The sequence below is a fragment of the Aquila chrysaetos genome, chromosome 1 (assembly GCF_900496995.4).
Source record: "Aquila chrysaetos chrysaetos chromosome 1, bAquChr1.4, whole genome shotgun sequence".
Taxonomy (NCBI): Eukaryota; Metazoa; Chordata; class Aves; order Accipitriformes; family Accipitridae; genus Aquila; species Aquila chrysaetos.
In genome coordinates this window covers 64,310,442-64,330,826 of record NC_044004.1, presented here as the reverse complement: position 1 = coordinate 64,330,826, position 20,385 = coordinate 64,310,442, and the positions used below count along the sequence as shown (strand labels likewise).

Genomic DNA, 20,385 nt, shown 5'->3' with positions numbered 1-20,385 from the left:
GGTAAAAATTTAGTGTGTTTTGACCTAAAGGTGTGTTCTGCCCAGTGCAGTGAGGGTACCTGGCTCAGGCTGAGCACCTTCTTCCCAGAGTCCTCCCTCTGAACTTGGGTGGGGAAGGGATGAGGCAGGCTCCGGGTGGGACCAGCTGTCTCGGCAGTAGGATGTGTTGTAGTCATGGGGTCTGGCAAACAGCCCCAGCCTTGGTACATTTTAAAACGTGTGTGTCCTTTCGGTTGTTGGAAGTATTGAACGTTGCTCATGTTGCTTGCTGCAGTTGTGAATTAGCTGAAATCAGTAGCGGCGTGTGTGTGTGTGTGTGTGTGTGTGTGTGTGTGTGTGCTGCTGTCAGCTTTTGAGAGATCGCTTCAGTTTATTGTGTCTGCATGAGACTAACAAGGGATTGTAATTGCTGAGTAAAGTGGCTGTGAAAGGACCTCTTTTTTTTTCTAGCCTTCACACAGGCAGGAACTTGTTCTTAGTACAGGTGTATAGAAACCGTTTTTAATGGTTACATTTTGCATGCACAAATGTTCCCTTAGGAGCTAATTTTTTCACTTGCATTGTTAGTGTCATTATGACCTGATGCACAGCAGAGCTCATTTAATTGACAGAGCTATTGCTGTGCTGCTTTCTTTTGGAAGAAGATTGTGTTTTGCAAGTGCCTTGAGCTTGGAATGAACTTCCAAAACTCTGATACTGTGTCCCATTGGTGTAGGTTAATTTATGTGTGTATTTATGTATTTATTTATTCTTTTAAAGTCAGTATATGCACATAAAAGGCTATTTTGTTTGGTACAGTACCTTGTATTAAAACACTGGGAATGAGGACACTGGAGGGGAAGGGGATTTTTCTAGTCAATGTATCCAAGTGTGTTTGCTGCAAATTACCTGTAATCAGGTACTTTAAGGATTTTATTCTGTGGACGGTTGTCTCATAGATGAACCTTGAAATTTGTTGCCTTGCTAAGGACTATAATCAGTTCTGTCTTAAAGCTGTGGTTTTGTAACTGGGTTGCAGAGCACTTTTTGTGAAAGTCACTTCATTTTCTTAAAAAGCAGTGTAGGCTTGTGGATAGAGATGCACAGCCAAATAACTCTTGAAAAGTGACTTTCCTCTGTAGCTCAGTCTAACCTTTCTAGTAAGGAAAAACTAAGCCTCTTTTACCTGCTAGTGAGAAATTATGTGGGACTCTGCTATGCTTGTTTCATTTTATATTTTGAGCAGATTTGTGTATTTTTTTTCTCTTGACATTATATTCAGGAATTTAGTGGTGACCTGAAACTGATCCTACTTAAGCCAGTGGGGGAGAGGTCAACTTCACCAGTAATCAAGTGAAGTGAGTACTGGAAAACCCTACACCCAGTACTTGGAGGCAGTCAGTATGACTGGTATTCAGCTATTCAATGCACCTAGCAATTGTCTGGTGGTGGTGTTGGGGGTATCCCACCTGGCCCTTGACTACTGCCCAAGAAGAGCTGGGGTTTCCTGCACACCCCATGTCGTTTCTGCCCTGCCCTGCAGGTATTACGGATGCCTGGGATGCTGCAAGCATGGCTAGGTGGGCAGCTGGATGGAGCTCTGCCTCCTCCTCTCTGCTCAGAGAGTGTTTGTCGAGGCGAGGACTGGATCACCTTGGAAGCACGGTCACTGCCTGCCTGTGTGTTCTTACCTCCTGGTAAACACCAAGAGAGTCAAGGCAGTTTGTTTCACTGTCTGAAAGAGGGAAAAGTCTGTTTTGCATTTAATTAAAGCCAGAGTTTTTCTTGGGATGGCTTTTATGGAGTAGCTGATCTGATGTAAATACATACCTGTATTTTTATATATATCTGTATCCTCCACGATGCTCCGCCGTGCACATCCCTTCCCTAAGCATAAGCTGGGAGGCATAAATATGGCAGGAAGGCACATGGCAACACTGAGGTGATTGCGCACAGAGAAGTCAAAGCCTATGTTTATGGTGTCACTAGTTGTGTAACACACAGTTTGTGTCAATTTATTCACCTGGAAGTTTTGGCTTGCAACCACAGTTTAAAACTTGCATAGTATGCCATCGCTTGAGATGTAGGAAATAATACCCATGGCATAGTCAGTCAAGCAGGAGAAGAGAGTGAGCACCTTATTTGTTTGGATCAGCCAAGGCAAAGGGTTTGTAAGGTCTGGGCATTAAAGCCTTTCACCTCCTAGAAATGCCTGCTGCCACCTGGCCCAGCCCCACGCTGCAAGAGAAACCGCACACAGCAGAGACCTCCCCAGCTCCTGCGGGCAGAAATAAAGAAACGGCTTCTAGTGCAACCCTTGAAAAAAGCAATGGCAAGAGATGGGGTCAGTGCTGAACTCTGACAGGCAAAGTCAGGCGCTGGGTGCACGGGCAGGGAAAGACATTTCTGCATCTTCCCAAGGGCTGAGCAGATGCAGTGACACCCTGACAGACCATGCTTCTCAGCCTCTTGGTGCTCTGGGGAGCCAGGAGGGGTGTTTGTGGACTGCTCTGCTAGAATAAAGACCTTGAAAGTAGTTTTGATGCTCCTGAAAAGAAAAATTTTCAGTGGAGACACACCTGAGATGACCCCACCCCAAGAAGTGGCAGAGGGTGGGAATGTGGCATCAGAGATGTACCTCACTGGCAATCAGTTTTCAGGCTGCAGCAAAGAAGGGGTTGGTTTCCTTCCTTCCCTCCTGCCCATCTCTTAGTTCTCCAGTCAGTCAGGGCAAGAGCATTACCGTGGCACCAACACACTGCTGCCATCTCCCCCAGGGCAGAGCTGACAGCTCGGTCCCTCCAGGGCAGAAAAGAGGTATTTAGTCCTCGAAGCTCTGGGGAAGACGAGGTGTGGGGAAGGGGTATGATGTTTGGGCTCAGCACAAGCAATGTGAACAGCAAGGTGTTGTCAGCACAATGGTCTCAACTTGCTGAATTTTTGCTTAACATGGTACTTAATTGCCAATTAACACAGACTTCTAATCACTGATAAAAAAGAAAACATAAGCAATTAAACATTTCAGTAAAGACTTTTTCCTCCGTCTTTCCAGGGTGCAACTCAAGCCACACACCTCTCCTCCCCTCGTCCTTAGTCTCCATTTCCTACAGCAAAACTGCTGTAGGTTGCCCTCAGCACATCCCCATTCCTTCAGGGGGATGTCAGCAGCACAGAAGGCTGGGGTTGTGCACTGCCATCACTGCTCCAGTGAGTCCTCCACCAGCTGCAGACCCCCCCAGAGGTGGACCCCTCCAGCATGTGGAGCATGTCTCCAGCTGCACATCTCCCCAGGGGTCTCTCTTTCCCCATGCCTCCTCAGATATCTCAGTGCACGGCTCCTCATGTGGCACCTCATCTCATAGCTTCTCCTCTTCCTTAACTCTGTCCAAGCACTGGTCTGTGGGCTTCTCTCACCAGCTGGCATTTTGGCAGGCAATGCCCCCAGCAACATGAACCCTGCAATTTCTGTCCACCACAGCACTTGTGCATGTACTAAATGTGTGCTCATGCATGAGCTGATGGGGCACACATGAGAAACAGCTGCTCATGTGTAAGATGATTTAAATGCTCGGGTATGAATTAATTGGATGCTCGTGTGAGCTACCTTGATGCTCATGCATAAATAAATTGGGTGCTTGTGCATGAAGTAATTGGAGGCTTAGGTATAACCTAGTTGGGCACTCATGCATGAGCTAATTGGGCACTAATGCATGAACTTTCAGGGCACTCGTGTGAAATAATTGGATGCTCATGCATCATTTCAGAGGGTATTCATGCATAAAAGTATCAGATGCTCATGCAAGCATGCCATTAATACTACTTCTGCCCAGCAGAAGAGGTCATACTCTGCTGTTTAGGCAGATAATGGTTTTGTGCTTGCTGCCAGCTGGGCACACGTCACCATCCATTCACACATCTCCCTCTGCCTCCAGCCCTGGCTGGCTAGCAAGCATGGAGCAGTATTTTCTGCAAGAACTGGCCTATAACAAATCCAAACCCCAAACCAACCACCAGGCAGGAAATGACGATTGTTGTTATGGTTTAATCCCAGCCAGCAACTAAGCACCATGCAGCTGCTGTATCACGCCCCCTCCTCATCTGGACAGGGGAGAGAAAACATAACAAAAGGCTCATGGGTCAAGATAAGGACAGGGAGAGATCACTCAACCAATTACCTTCACAGGCAAAACAGACTCAACTTGGGGAAAATTAACTTAATTTATTGCCACTCAACCAGAGTAGGGTAACGAGAAACAAAACCAAATCTCAAAACACCTTTCCCCCACTCCCCCCTCCTTCCAGGACACAGCTTCACTCCCGAATTCACTACCTATCCCCCCCAGCAGCACAGGGGGATGGGGAATGGGAGTTGGGGTCAGCTCCCCACACCTTGTCTCTGCCGCTCCTTCCTCCTCAGGGGGAGGACTCCTCACGCCTCCCCTGCTCTACTGTGGGGTCCCTCCCGTGGGAGACAGTTCTCCATGAACTTCTCCAACGTGGCTCCTTCCCACAGGCTGCAGTTCCTCACAAACTTCCCTGGCGTGGGTCCTTTCCGTGGGCCGATCTTCAGTCACGAGCTGCTCCAGCACAGGCTTTCCCATGGAGTCACAGCCATATTCAGGGGCATCTAACTGTTCCAGCATGGGCCTCTCCATGGCCTGCAGGTGGGCATCTGCTCCACCATGGACCTCCATGGGCTGCGGGGGGACAGCCTGCCATCTCGCTACGGGCTGCAGGGGCATCATCCTCCTCAAGCACGCCTCTTCCTCCTTCTTCACTGATGTCGGTGTCTGCATAGGTGTTCCTCTCACATTCCAATCCCACTACTCACTCTGGCCTACAACTTGGTCCGTACCCTTAGGACCAGTAGGGGGACAGTATCCTCTCAAACGGAAGAACTGGAATCCTTAATCAGCAACTATGAAAAAGGTATTGCATACCACACCATGACAGAGGAGGAAGGATGAGCACTCTCACTGTCGGCTAGGTAACTAATTATTTTCTTTTGCTCATAGGTGCACGATATTAAGACTTACAGGTTGTAAGTTATGAAACCTTATGACTTGAATGGTGAATAAGTGAATTCACATGATAGACTAGTCTGGTTAAAAGGAGACTGAGCCCCTGTTTGTCGTTATTTTTGCTCTATTTCTCAATAAGCTCATGAAATAAAGTTTAAATCACAGAGTATGTTGTCCTGTAAATCTGAGAGATCCAAATGAATCTGACAGGGGGTGGGGAGTGGGAGAGAGAGGCCAGGGAATAAAGGAGGGGAAGATGCCAGGATGGAAAATTGCCCTTGATGCAGGTTGCAGGTAGGTCCCAGGCCTGACTGAGGGAGTGGTGCTCCAAGAGTCAGTCCATCCCTGGGTGTAGTGGTTAGTAGTTGGCACTTCTCAGTTCTCACTGTGCCCTCCTTTCCTTGCAGCAGCTGGTGGACAAGAAAGAAGAAGCATGATGTGAACTGCAAGGCAAGAGTGACCATGAAGAGGAGCAGTGCGCTGAAGAGGGGGATGAGAACGGGACCTCCCCATCACCAGGGCTGCGGTCTTGCAAGAGCATTGCCAGCCCCTTTGGTGCCCTGGCTGGCTTTGTGCTGGGTGGCGTCCCTGTAACCACAGCTTGGGTCTTTGCTTTTATTGGCCTTTTGCCACGTTGCTCCTTTGGCTGCCTAGAGAGAGTGACAACCCTGCAAGGAGGGTCCCCGAGAGTCACTCTCTGCACCCAAGGAGGAAACGGAGCTCTCTGGGCCCCAAGCCCACCCTGTAAGCAGGGGAGGGCTGTTTCCCTGCCTGCTGGCAGCCTGGCCAGACTGTCCTCATCGTCGGGGCCTGACGCGGCATTTGCCCTGTGGCCACCTGTGAAGTCCCTTGGCATGTTGAGAGCTCTGGTCTCCATGCAGCCTGGGGGCAGGTCTGAGGCTCTCCTTCCTGATTCACGGCTAGGCTGCACTGAACTCTCTCTCCTCTGGAAAGTCATGATTGTCCCTGCCCTGTCCTCGTCCACGTTGGTGTGAGTGTGCGAGAGAGTGAGCCCCTCACCCCTCCTTTAGGCCTCGGATCAAATTGCTGCAGCTTAGCTTGAGTTTCCCAGGAGACAAAGGGCTCTGTGCAGCCACAGGGGGGTCCCCTCTCAGCCAGTGAGTGGAGGGAGGGTCCGGGCTTGCCCCTTCTTTCCCTGGATGGAGTGAAGCCACTTGACAGGAGTGCGGCCAAGGCGACCTGCCTGTGGTCAGGGCCTGGGTCGCTGCCTGCGCGGCCGCCTGTCCTGTTGACAACCTGCCAGCGTGACAGCCCCATCCTCGGGGTGTGTGTCATGAGCCAAGGAGCCCTCTATCTCCAGGAGTAGCCTGACCTCCTCCCCGTAAGCAGGGCTGGAGAGGCTGCAGTGCTGCAGCCAGCTGCTTTAGCCAGCCAGCCGGAACGATCCCTGCCTCACCCTTTGAAGGGTGCAGGTTGAGGAAGTGCTGTGCCGAGGGAGGGCGCAGGCCCACCTTTGCGCAGCTGGGCTCGAGGCCGCTGCCTGGGCTCCTGAAGATGTGGTGGTGTGCTGCAGCCAGGAGGGCCAGCCTGTACCTCAAGCAATAGGCTGGAGCCTCCTGTTCTGTGGGGCTTGCTGGGAATGCTGCTCAGCAGGAGGTGCTTGGAGGGACCTCCTGTAATCAGGCGGGTATCTCTGGCCCCAGCCTTTCAGGGGCATGGGGCTGAGACCTGTGGGGCCAGGTGAGCCCTCCCTGTCATCAGTGCTGGGGTCCCAGGCCCCTGGCCTTTGGCCATGCTGCTCCACTGCCTGGCTGCTGAGAGTCGTTCCTGTTGCTGTGGGGGGAAGGATGAGCTCTTCAGCTCCCTGCGTGTCCATCTGCCTGCCTGTAAGCAGGCTGCAGGTCCGGGATCCTTGGTACTCCCCTGGCAGCTCATGTGGTGTTACCACCCTGTTCGCAGGGGTGCAGGTCACGGTGCCCCCGAGTTGGAGAGAGGGAGCCTCGTTTGGGCTGCCCTGTAACTCAGGACCCATCCAGTGCCCTGTAGTCCCAGGCACTTTGCAGTCCAGGCAGTGGCTTGCTTGATTGACATATAACATCTTCCTTAAAGGGGTACCTTTCCTTCACACTTGACAGGAGTTGCCTCCAGAGACTGATGGCTTCTGTTCCTCTTCCAATTGCCTTGTCAATGCCACCTTCCCTGGCAAGCGATCCCAGCTGCTTGGCTTCCCTACCTTTTAATTCCAAGCTATTAGCCCCATTATCCCAGCATCGGAGGAGCCAGGTGATAATATGCTCACCTATATGGCGGCCAAAATCTTTTCACATATCCCGCAGCTCACTCAAGGATAGGGACCGGGTTATTACCTCTGGTTCTGCCTCTTCCTCCTGTTCCCGTGATGGCCCTGGTTCACCTTCATCCTTTGCTAAGCTAATTGATTTTTTTGTATATTTCTTTTTCTGTACAGGGGCAACTGATACTGGTGCAGGTTGATCCGCTGGTTCAGTTGCAGTATCGCTCGCCGGGTTTTGGATAACCGCAGCATCTGTCACCAAGGTTTGGATAGCAGCGTCTGTCGCCAAGGTTTGGGTAGCAGCAGTGCTCGTCGCTGGGGCTGGAGGGACCGCAGTGCCCGTTGCCAAGGTTTGGGTAGCTGCTGTGCTCGTTGCTGCGGCTGGAGGGGCTGCAGTGCCTGTTGCTGATGTTTGGGTAGCCACAGTTCTCGTTGCCAGGGCTGGAGGGGTTGCGGTGCCTGTCACCAAGGTCTGGGTGGCCGCAATACTCGTCGCCGGGGCTGGAGGGGCCACAGCGCCCATTGCCGGGGTTTGGGTGACCGCAGTGCTCATCGTTTTGTTGTTAGGTCCAGAGACCTTCTCTTCCCCTTGAGGGTGCTGAGTTGTGTCGAACAGGGCTCGATAGGCATGGGCCAGGCCCCAGCACGTTGCAGTGATTTGTATCTCTCTCGAGCTGCCGGGGTGACAGCATACCTTTTCCAAATATTTTACTAGTTCTTCTGGATTCTGCACTTGTTCAGGGGTGAATTTCCGAAACAACCTCATAGACACCTGGGCCAAAGAGCATGGCATTGAGCATGGGTGTATCACATCCCCTATCATGCACCAGCCTCTGGGAAAAATCCAGCGATACAATGGACTGTTTAACGACTACATTGAGAGCAATGGGGGGGGGGGGGGGGGGGGGGTGGAACTTTCAAACATTGGGATACACATCTAGCAAAAGCCACCTGGTTAGTCAACACCAGAGGATCTGCCAATCGGGGTGGCCCTGCCCAGTCAGAATTTTTACGTACTGTAGAAGGGGATAAAGTCCCTGTAGTGCACATAAAAAATATGTTAGGGAAGCCAGTCTGGGTTACTCCTGCCTCAGGCAAAGGTAAACCCATTCATGGGATTGCTTTTGCTCAAGGGCCTGGGTGCACTTGGTGGGTGATGCGAAAAGATGGGGAAGTCCGATGTGTGCCTCAAGGGGATTTAATTTTAGGTGAGAATAGCCAGAATTAACCTGTATGATATTAGTTGCTATATAACCCTGCTACTGTATGTTATCATTACTATAATTGTTATATGCTATATCTATAGTACTAGAGTAAGAATCACTTCGATCAAGCAAGAAAGAACTGTGATAAAACTGAGCAAAGTGCAGTAGTGATGGGTGGGATGACCCCCTCTATGGCTGCTGCTTTGCATGCCCAGCTCTGTTTGCCCAGGGTGCCTGCCTCAGAGCCCAGCCAGCTCCAGCACTGTCTGGAACCCTGCTGTGCATCCCTTTGGTGAGAAAAGCTGAGGGGTAGGGGGTGGGCCAGTGGCTGGTAGTGCTGCGGGGTAGTGCTCCAGGGCTTGGAGTCCCTCTGTCCTTCAGGTGGATGAGTGGAGCTTCCCAGGTCTAACTGTGTCCTCCTTTCTTTGCAGCAGCTGGTGCAGAAGATGGAGAAGGCATCGTGTGGAACTGCAAGGCAAGGTGTGCTGGTTTTGGCTGGGATAGAGTTAATTTTCTTCATGGTAGCTAGTATGGGGCTATGTTTTGGATTTGTGCTGAAAACAGTGTTGATAATGCTGAGATATTTTCATTACTGCTGAGCAGTGCTTACACAGAGTGAAGGCTTTTTCTGCTTTTCACCCTACCCCAGCAGCAAGTAGGCTGGGAGTGCACAAGAAGTTGGGAGGAGATGCAACTGGGACAGCTAACTGCAACTGACCAAAGGGCTATTCCAGATCTTATGATGTCATGCTCAGTATATAAAGCTGGGGGGAGAAGAAGGAAGGGTGGGACATTCAGAGTTACGGTGTTTGTCTTCCCAAGTAACTGTAAGGCGTGATGGAGCCCTGCCTCCCTGGAAATGGCTGAACATCTGCCTGCCAATGGGAAGTAATTAATTCCTTATTTTGCTTTGCTTGTGTGTGTGGCTTTTGCTTTATCTATTAAACTGTTTTTATCTCAGCCCACAAGTTTTCTCACTTTTACCCTTCTGATTCCCTGGCCCATCCCACAGTGAGGAAGGTAAGTGAGTAGCTGCGTGGTGCTTAGTTGCCACCTGGGCTTAAACCACGACACAAGAGTGAGCATGACACGTTGTTCATGGGTACCCAGTAAAATGCTGTGGATTTGGGGCTTAGAAAAAAGTGCTGTGGTTTTGGGACTAAAAATGCAGACCAGGTCTTGCATTTTCATCTTTTGAAAGCAGAGATTAAAAGTGCTGCATTTTTGGGCCTTAAAACAAGCTCTGGGGGCTGGTTTGGAGTCTCAAAAGCACAGCTCTCTGTTTCTGATGCTCTGAAAAAGACTGAGTCAGTCAGTCCTGCATTTTCAGTGCTTGAAAACAAAGACTAAAAGTGCTGTGGTTTTGGAGCTCAAAAACAGAGTGAGCATTGCATTTCTGAAGCTCAGAGAAAGACTAAATTTGTGCATTTTCAGCCCTTGAAAATGCAGGCAAAGTCCTGCATTTCTGGGCCTCAGAAAAAAAATAAAAGTGATGCATTTTTGGGACATGGAAATGGAGGCTAATGGGGCTGTTTTCAGCCCCCAAAACAGAAACCTGGGGGAAACTTTGGGCAGGTGAGTGGGTAGGAGACAGAGGGGGGTGGGCAGGGTATGTGTGGGTCTGGTCATATTGGTCCCTGAAGTTAGGGAGGCCAGTATGCACCAGGCTGAACTCAATGTCTGAGCTAGTCTCTGGGGGGAAAGGTGCTTTTCTCCAACTCTTTATTTGAGGTTTGTTCAATGACCAGAATAGTTATTTAATAATTAGTCAATGTTTTGATGACGTACAATTATGACAGTTAATATTCATATTCAAATTATGACGGTGATTGATTTACAACCTTGCCAAAAGCCTAGATTGCTGCAATGAGCTTGTAATAAGAAGGAGCATCAGTTAACAAGCCAAAATATCCAGCAGTAAGAGTGTATATGAGCTCACGTTGAAGCACCCATCAACCGGAGCTGTAAGAAGCAGAAGCATCTCTTTTCTGGCATGTCCAGTAGCCAGAGTTGCCATGTAGAGCTGGAGTTTTAAGAAGCAGAGGCTGAAATAACCTAGGCCTTCAAATAACTTGAGCAGTGACATGCTGGAGCATCCATCAGCAGGAACTGTAAGAACCTGGAGCATCTCTCATCCCGAGCATCCAGTAGCTGGAGGTGGAGCTTCAACAAAGTGGAGCTGGATTGAACTGGAGCTGAAACTGAAACAAGCTGAGCGACCATCAGCTAGATCTGTAAGAAGTAGGAACTGAAATATCTTGGAGCTTCACATTATTTGAGCTGGAGTGTCCATCATTTGGAGCTGGAACAAGCTGGAGCTGAAATTACCTGAAACTGAAAAAAGCCTGAGTGTCCATTGGCTGGAGCTGTGACAAACAGCAGCAGTAAAAAGCAGAAGCATCTCTTATCCCAACTGTGCAGTAGCTGAGCTGCAATGTAGAGCTGGAGCTTCACGAAGACAGACCTGTAAGAAGCAGGAGCTGAAATAACTTGGAGCCTCAAACTTGAGCTGGAATAAGCTGGAGCATCTCGTGGCCAAAGATGCTATACAGAGCTGGAGCTTCAACAAGCTGGAGCTGAAATTACCTAAAACTGAAACAAGCTAGAGCGTCCATCAGTCAGAGCTGTATGAAGCAGGAACATCTCTTAGCTGGAGGGTCCAGTAGCCAGAGCTGGAATGAGCTGGAGCTGAAACTGAAACAAGCCTGAGCATCCATCAGCAGGAGCTCTAAGAAGATGGAATGCCATGCAAAAGCTAGACCTTCAATAAGCTAGACCTGAAATTGCCTTAAACTGAAACAAGCCAGAGCGATAAGAAGCCAGAGTGTCCAGTAGCTGGAACTGAAATCATCTGAACCTGAAATGAGCAGCAACAGCATCTCTCATTGCAACCGTTCAGGAGCTGGAGCTGCAAGCAATATAGAGCTAGAGCTGTAAGAAGCAGGAACTGAAATTAGCTGGGGCTTCATGAGTAGTAACATGCTAGACTGTCCATCAGCAACAGCTGTAAGAAGCAGGAGCACCTCTTATCTGGAGCATCCAGTTGCTGGAGCTGCCATACAGCTGGAGTATCCATTAGCTGGAGCTGTAACAAGCTGCACTCCTAGCACAGTTGAACAGAGGAGTATCTGCTATCCGTAGCCTCTATTAGCCAGAGCTGAGATAACCTGCAGGTGTAACAGGAAGGAGCAGCAATGTCTCCTGGCTGGAGCTGAAATTACCTGGAGCCAAGGTGTCAATCAACCAGATCCAGACTCTGAGGCAGGCACAGGCAGGGCTGTCCCCAACAAGGACCTCTTCCCAGACAGGAGCAGCAGGGAGACGAGTTCTCTGTCTGTAAGCAGGGATCCTGGCCTCTTCCCCCCAGCTCTCCCAGGGCAGCGATGCTACAATGGGGTGCAGGCTGCGGGGTGCAGGCGAGGCAGTGGCATGAGGCATCATTGTCCCCTCTGTACCTGTGAAAGGGGAGAGAAACCCATCAGTCAGAGTTCCTGGGGTGCACAGCGTGGCCCCACATGGCCCCACACAACCCACTGGAGGTGCCTGTCCCTGTCCCAGGCAAGGGCAACTCTTCCCTCCTGCCTGCCCCATGCTTTCAGCAGAGGCTGCCCAGTACCACACACAGTAAGTGGGAAGGGGAGGGAGAAATGACAACAGAAGAGCTTGGGGCTCAGCCAGAACCCCCCCCCCCCACATTTCTTCCCAGAAAAGCAGGCAAGAATGAACACCTTGCTGAAACTCCTCTGCTCAGTGAGAAGCATTTCAGCACAAAATGACATGGTGCAATATTGGGGCTGAGGAGGGGCTGTTCCCATGTAGGGCCTGGCCTGGCACAGATTTTGTCCCCCCACGGCCACCAGCCTCACCCTCACCCTGCCCAGGAGCGAGACTGGGGGAGCCACAGACTCCGCTTTGCATCCTGCTAAACGTCATCGCCAAGCCAAGTGCTAAACCTCAACTAAAGCTAAACCAAGCCAAATAGGTTTCAGGAGGGCCCCAGAACAACCAGGAGCCCCACGGGGGAGCAGGACAGGGCTGTCCCCAGTCCAGCCATGGTAGAGAGCCACACCAATGCCAGGGCTTGCTGGGTAGTCCCTCATGGCACAAGGAGAAGCCGCCCTGGGGCAGCTATGGCACCAGAGCTTCCATCAGCTTCCCCCCCAGTGACCAGTCCCAGAACCGTGGGGCACAGCCCCGACCCCTGGCCTGGCCCTGCTGCAGCTGGGACCCCTGCCCAGGAGTGCTGCCAGCGCAGCCCCAAACACCCCACAGCAGGACACGCAACACAACCAGAAGCCACAAGCAAGAACATTTTCCTCCCAAGCAACAGCCAGGCAAAACAGATGCAAGGCGCAGCCACGGCCACAGCCATGACCCCGCTGCAGCCGGGGCCCCTTCCCAGGAGTGGTGCCAGCCCCAAACGACCCCACAACCGGACCAGGACCAGCACCAGAAGCCACAAGCAAGGCCTGTTTTCCTCCTCAACCACAGGCAGGCACAGCTTCCTCAGCTCACGTGCGTTTGGGGTGTTCCCACACGCCTGACCCAGCCAGACGCCAACAGCACGGCATGCCTGCCTGCTTCAGAGGCACCCGACATTTCCTACCGTGTCAGTGTCCCCCAGTTCTGCCCATGCCAGGGCCATGCTCCTCGCCCAGGCCCAGGCCAAGCCTTTTTGCTGCTCCCTTGCACCGTTGCCTGCGCTGAAAAAACCCCTCGTGTGAGGAAGCAGCCACAGTGTCACAGCTGGGAGGACACAACTGGCCCCAGCGCCCAGCCTGCACCGTGGCAAACCAAGAGTCAACACTAGACCGCAGCTCAGCATCCAGAAAGCAGTTAATACAGCCCTTAACGTCAGCCAAAGTATCTAAGCACCTACCAAGAGAGATGTTATAGCATGGGTATTGTGTTCCCTTAGTAGCACAGAAGTTTCAGTGATCCCTTGCAGTACAAAGGGTATTTTTAACTATATGTTGCTTATGTTTGATCCAGCTGTTTTCATTACCTTCATGCAAAGGAAAGACAGAACTCCTTGTTCTTGTTAAAAAACAAGTTTTACAGGTGAATTACCATGGCTGAAGGGTTAAGGTAAAAACAAGAGAAAATAATGGGTTAAGCAAATTAACCAGTGAATCCTATTACGGCTGAAAACTTACTTCTCTTGATGAGGGACAGTAAGCCTCCAGTTAGCCTGTGTGATTATGAACATAATGAGTGCATCTGCTTCCCCCATGAGGATTATAGGCAAATTTCACAACAATTCAGTAAGAACGTTTGCGTTGCCAGTCAGTGGTGTGTCCCTAAGGATGTTTCCAATCTCATAGCCTCTTGCCTGGTGTGGGAGAGAAATAATCCTGACCTGTCTCCCTTCAGTGGGATGGGCACGGGTATAACCCAAACAGTTTAAGGGGAAATAAATTCTGACACCATTTAAAACACAGCTTTTTCACATCATAGAGGAGACGTTTAACATCACTAAGGTAGACAGCCAGGCCAGTTGTGGTCCAGCATTTATGTATTTTTTTGAAAAAATGTCACCTAGTATTGACACAGCTTGTATCAAACCCAGCTGTTCACTACAGACCAGCCCAGCACAGTAAATGCTGGGTAGTGGTCTGTACCCCAAACACATCCCTCCTTTGTCTGGTAACATGCATTGTAACAGTGCCAGTGATACTGCCACAGAAAAAGTCAAGTTGCTCTGCAGGCTTCTGAGCTTCCCTGGCCCTGAGGGGAGGACCTCCTGTCCTGCTGGGCACAGGCCCCCGCCAGGCCAGGGAACAGGAAGGTGCCAGGTGAGAGCCACATCACACAAGTGGAGCCCTATAGCACCTGCATCAGGTCCAAAGGGGCGCAGGGATCACCTCAGGGCCTCACCCCACATCCTACTGCCCCAGCCAGGGAGTAGGGGAGGTGGGGGGGTGTCTGGAACTGGGGGCAGCCCCAGCCCAGGACTTCAGGCACCTATGTGGGGACACAAGTCAGCAGGTCATGGCTGAGACCTGCTGCTGTTAATTGCTCTTTGAATCATGAGCTCTGATGACAAATACATGTTGCTCTGGTCTGAAATAAGCAGTGCCCTCCTTGAAAGACGAGAAGGTACAGTCCCAGAAGAGTGATATTTGCTCCTTTAAGCATATCTGATTAAAGATACTTCTTGTTCTAAGCCTTTGGTTGAAATCCCATCTCTGTGGTCTTTCTGATTATATTTATACTCTCACTTGACATTGGGTGGCAGCAGTCCTATAAACACACTATTCACTAATCCCTTTCTTCCTGCTCCTCCTCCAATATTTTCAAAGTTCAAATGCCAAAGCAATAAATCGGAAGTGGTTATCAGTTTTTAGCACTTTTATAAGTATTCATGCAAAATATTTAATCAGCTAGCTGTTGTCTTTCTCTCCTCTTGACGGCAGAAACGTGCATTTCCATAAAACTCTTACATCAAATGTTCCTCAGAGTGGTGGGGGGGTGAAAAGGCTTTCTCTGGTTTCTGACTTTTTCCTTGCCCCTGACTGACTGGCCAGCCTTGCGTTGGAAATGGCACATCCACAGTATTTCCCTTTCGAGGTGCTTTTTTTCTAGATCCTCTGCTCTGACTGTTGCGCTTCTTGGCTGCAAATTTCAGTCTCCCATAGGCTTGCCCTTGTCCTTAATGTGGCTGCATCAGTTCAATTAATTGATTATGTTGCCATTACTCCTTTAGCACATTATACCATCCCCGCTGCCAGCCCCTTCAGGAGACAGTGTTTTGTCTGCGATGGGCAGAACTTCCCTAAGAATCTGCCCATTTCTCCTCCATCTACAGCAAGAGGCTTTGAACAAAATCTTTAGTGATTTCATTTGTAGTTTAGCCATATATTTTGCAATTTAACTGCATATTTTCAGGAGAGAATATCTTTTTTTTTCTGAAACACAACTCTCAAAATGCGGCAATGAAACCTTGCTTTTCCCCTGGAGGGCTTCTGGCTCTTCTGCAGCACATGGGAAAGGCCTTTCCCAGATCTCCCAGATAACCCACCAGACAAATTTTTGGGAGCCTGTGAGATTCTGCGTTGTGTAATGAGACCAAGGACTGGTAGGATTTGTTGAAACCCATCCCTGTTTCTAGTCCAAGAAAAGAGGTGGTGTTGCATATGACAGCTGTGGTCTTGCAATGGACAGCCAACAAGAAAAAACTAAGACATGATTAATCAAAGGAAGCATCTTAACAACTGTTAAATGCAAGTTTCTCCTTCCATGGCTCAGTCCTCTGGGGGGATAGGATGAGAGCTTCAGCCAGAAGCACCAGATTTCAGGACTAGGCTGGATTATTAGTGGTTTGTTGTTTGGGCTGGGGGGTTTGGCTTTTGATTTTGATGAATGTTCATGTGATCTTCTATTCAGGCAAATTTGTTTTCCATTAATCTTGCTAAATTATCTCAAAACATAATTGTTCAGTCTGAGTCACTCAAAAAAGTAACCTTTGATGCCCATGACAAAGCTGAAAGAAACCCCAGGTCCCAAATCTGTTACAAGTGAAGTAAAGATGTACATCATTCACGGTGTATCTAGTTACATTCCAGCACTGTTCTCCCTCATTGACTTATCCACTCTAATTTATTTTGATGCATTTGAGTCAAAGAATGTTCATCCTGTGATTTCTGTGACAGCTGTGTCACTGTCGTGGGATATTTCTGTGATGACACTAGCAGCCTGTGTCTTGCTTAGGCCAGGCCTCACAGTGATCTCTGTCTCAATAAATATTCTAAGACAGAGCCTTTTCCGGTTCTTTGCCTGTGGGTACCAAACCAGTGAGTGGTTTTCCATCCCTTGTGACTCTAAAAAGAAAGCTAGGAAGAAGGTCAGATGATATGTGAGTTACAGCTGAACACTAACAATTCTGGCAAGTGTACTCTTAAACTATGGCTGAGTCCGTGCATCAGTTTCTGCACATGACTGTTCTTTCCTACTGCCAGTTAGCGAAACTGCTGAATCACCAGACCTCCAGCTGATATAAATCTACTTACCTTCAGTGCTTCCCATAGAGGTGTGCTAATCTGCAACTTTTGAGGCTCTGGATCTGGAGGAATAATATAAGCCAGAATAAATAAAAGAGATTGGAAAGATAAAAGCCTCGAATGCAAGACTTTCAGTTTGCTTTTGAAAGCACTTTTAATCATACCATCACTAAAGGAACATGTCTTGCAAGTAAGTCATTTAAAAAACTCGACTTCAATTGCAAGGTCCTTCTTATGATGTTCTGGTAAAGCTATACAGTCAGAAATTACTGTAAACTCTCTTTTATTGACTGAATTTCAAGTCATTTTAGGTATTACACCTGCCACTGGGCCAATTCTTGAGGTTTAAGAACTATGTTCTCTTCCTTTTCAAAATGCCTTTCTTTCCTTTGTTGCGGTATGAAATGCCTGTGCAAACAGGGGAAACCAAGTACTGCACAGGGAAACCAGCTAGTCACTGGCTGCCATCAGCCTGTGAAATCAAGTACAGGCCAAATTCTAGCCTTTTTGAGCTCTAGTAACATTAAGGGTCTTTTGTAACAAGAGCTTTAAAAACATTCAGGCAGGAGATGGTGAGAATGTGGGGTTTTTTGGTTTTGTTTTTTTTTTCTTTGCTGTACCTCTATAAATAAAATGCAAACAGCAGCATCCTGGTAGTTTTTAGGCAGAAGGAACTTGAAAACTATTAAGCTATTATTTGGGCAGGCTGGGCCCAAATCTGCAAGCCTTCTCTAAGGCAAATGGGCAGGAAAAAAGTCAGACACTCTGTGTGCAAATCAGATGGACTTAAAAACTGGAAGACAAAAGCTGTGCTTTTCTCCTGGCTGAAAAAGACAGACAGTTGCAGACAAAAAAGAGCTTTTCACTGGTGTCTTGGTAATGAAAAAGAGCCCTTCTCTCTGGTGTGGAGCTGTGTGGGCTCCTGTCTTGTCTTTAAGGACAGTCAGAAGTAGTGATGTGCACAGGATGACTGTACTGTAGCATTGACCTTTTAATCTATTGGTCCACTCCTGGGCCTGGTGTCATTAGGACACCTGGGGGATGCCACCTGCTAAGCTGGAAGCAGGCTTGGATTTTCAGTAGACATCAGGCCCTGCAAGCAAAACCAGATGCAGTAGTTTCCAATAGTTGTAACAGCTGCATAAATAAATCCATAGTTTATAAAATTGACAATGGCTACTGTTAAAAAACACACAAGCTCAAACAATAAACCTAACTAAATCTAATCTTCAATTTGTAGAGAGCTTGTTGCAAAATATATTTCATAGAGCTTGACAAGGCAACCTCACCTTTGTGCCAATACATCCCATTTCTTTGTTCAAGGTGAGCTGACTGGTGATGAGTAACACGCTAACACCAGAATAATTTCCTTTACAGTATTTCTGATGCTCTTGAGGTGCACACCTCTTAGCCTCAGTAGAAAGGTGAGAGCTGCTCAGTAGCCTGAGGGCTGGATTTCTCCCCATGTTGCCTTCTGTTAGGATTACAGCACATTCCTTTCTTAGAATAGCACCAGACTACATCTTCCTGAATACAGTGCAGAGGAGAAAGTACCTTGCAGCTTTCTAACTCCCCACGGGAGGGCTGGGTGGTCATCACACTGCAAATGAGACTGCTGCCTTGGAGAAGGGCAGTCAGTCCCCCAGGAAAATACCTGCTTCTGGTGCCCAAGTACAATGCCCCCCGAGTGACGGGTCATGCACAAGCTGAAGGAACTAGGATATGAGTCCCTCTCGCTTTGTCCCCAGCAGGGTGATGTGCTACAGAGGACACAGTTCAAGATACCATCTGGCATGTTTCTGTTGCTCTTCCTCTCAGTCAGGGAAGCTGATCAGAAAGATCTCTAATGTAAGCTCTTGGCAGCCAGGCACTACAGCAGTGTGACTGTACAACGTTGCTGGGTGCCTTTTTGAGTCCCATTAGGGTGCGTTTCAGCTTTCTTTTTCTGGAATGCTTTTTGCTTAGCATGACAGCATGGAAAACAATCTACCTGGGGATGGAGTTTGCTTCCCTAGTGACTAGCTAGACTAGCAGCCATGCCTCCTGCTATTGGTCCCACAATTTAACTAGGATATTCATTCTGTCTTTCGACGTTGCTGGCCTGCTGCTCAGTACAGATAATGGCTTTTGGCTCTGCAAGCATATCAGATGAGCTTTAAAATTACATTTGCCACTTCTCAGCTGCCACAGATCGATGAAATGTTGGCTAGTGTAGATCAGCCACAGTACACCCCTGACTTCTGTGGATCAGGAGTTCACCTTATTTCAGTAGCTTTGTCCCAACTCCCACCAACCAGCAATGAGCCACAGCATATCACGAGTCACAACGAGCTCACATTTGGGAGTTCTGCCAAAGGATGCACCTGAACACTGATGTAAATCTTGCTGCTGTCTTGCTGCTATCCCCAAAACAGACCACTGGGCAATGTTTGTGTGGCAAACAACCGATCATGGATTTGCGGGAAAAAAATTACCCACCTTTTCTGCAGCCGGTGTGCAAGCCAATTTGCTTTGAACCTCTAACTCCCCGTCTAGCATCATCTTGCATACAATGTATAGAAGAACCAGGCCCTCCTTTCTTGCTTCTGATTACAAGAGGGTGACAAGAGCGGAGACACTGACTCCCAATGGGAAAAGATGCTTCTGACTGCTCGCTTGTTCCCTGCTGGCCCAACCTTCCAAGTAAATTTGTGTTGGGTCTCAGAGTAACACTCTGCCCTCTCGTCTGGTGGTGACTGAGGTTCCCAAGCCACAGGGACATAACGGTTCGAGGAAGACAGGTCATGGCTGTGCATGCTTACGGATGCTTTTAATTTCACATCTTCATGTCTGCTCTCTGCACAACTTCCTCCTTACTTTCCACATTTGGGAGGAATTATCTGGTTTTACTGATGCTGCATTCTGCCTCTTTAGCACTGCCTCCCCTCTCTCCCTAAAACTGCACCACACGCAAATTATGTTAATCATAATATGGTGCAAATTCATTTTCCTTGGCCTTTCACCTCAACACACCTGAAGAGCACCACATCCATAGGAACCATTTATCTGAGCACGGACATGCAGCCACTTCAGTGGTGAGAAATGAAACTGAGAAACAAAGTTCTGTAACAGGCATATTCAGCTGTGCATGCCTGTCTGTATGTCTTGATTTACTCCTGCTTGTTCAGCCCTAGATCAAGAAGTAAAGAAGTCAATCAGAAATGCTCAAACCCATGCCAGGAAGCAAAATAGCTGTGCTACAACATTCAAGCACAAGGAAGTCAAGAGTTACAGAGCACCAGTCTTGTACTTCCTTACAAAAAATGGGAAGGGAGGATGAATTTAGGGCAGCATGCTATGCTACAGTTGAGAAGGCTGGCTTTAATTGTCTCTTCTTTCCTATACTTTCTACATAATCTTGAGGAAGCCAAATTGTCAAACTGTCAAAGGTGTCTAAACCCAAAGCTACACACAGCTCTCTAGAGGGACTTCAAAAATCACAAGGGGCTTAAAGCTCTTGGGACTTCAGCTCCCACTTTGTCAAATAAAGATGAAACTCATCTTGCCACTACACTGTAAGGTCCTTGGGGACCACAGCAGGGGAAAGCTGTGTCTGTTCAGAGATAGCTTGTTGAGTAGTGGGAGGAGAAAGGGATCTCAGATGCTTTTAATTCCAAGTGAGACCTGTTAAATCCTGCCTGAAATCACAGAGATTCTCTAAATGTCAGGACAGCTGTTTCCTCTCATTCGACGCAAAAATCTTACAGACTTATACTCTCTAACATCCACCTCACACCCCTTTATGTATGAATTCAAACATCTGGGGTACTGAGGTTACTTCTTCCCCTTTCTATTAACAGATGATGCATTCAGGCATTGGGGTGGCCAACCTCACCCTTCTCAAAGCCGGAACTGGCAGCTGTGAGGACATGGTGAAAATCCTCCAC

The 20,385-nt window shown here is 48.8% G+C and overlaps 1 protein-coding gene across 1 annotated transcript in view; it reads right to left on the bottom strand.

Annotated features, from left to right (window-relative positions):
* Positions 1–10,195: 10,195 nt before the first annotated feature.
* Positions 10,196–20,385, bottom strand: part of PRKG2 (protein kinase cGMP-dependent 2) — a 61,297-nt gene continuing 51,107 nt past the window's right edge. The window contains exon 18 of the mRNA XM_030010739.1: positions 10,196–11,914. Coding sequence (XP_029866599.1) covers positions 11,695–11,914 — 220 coding nt within the window. The 3' untranslated portion in view covers positions 10,196–11,694. The remainder of the gene's footprint in view (positions 11,915–20,385) is intronic.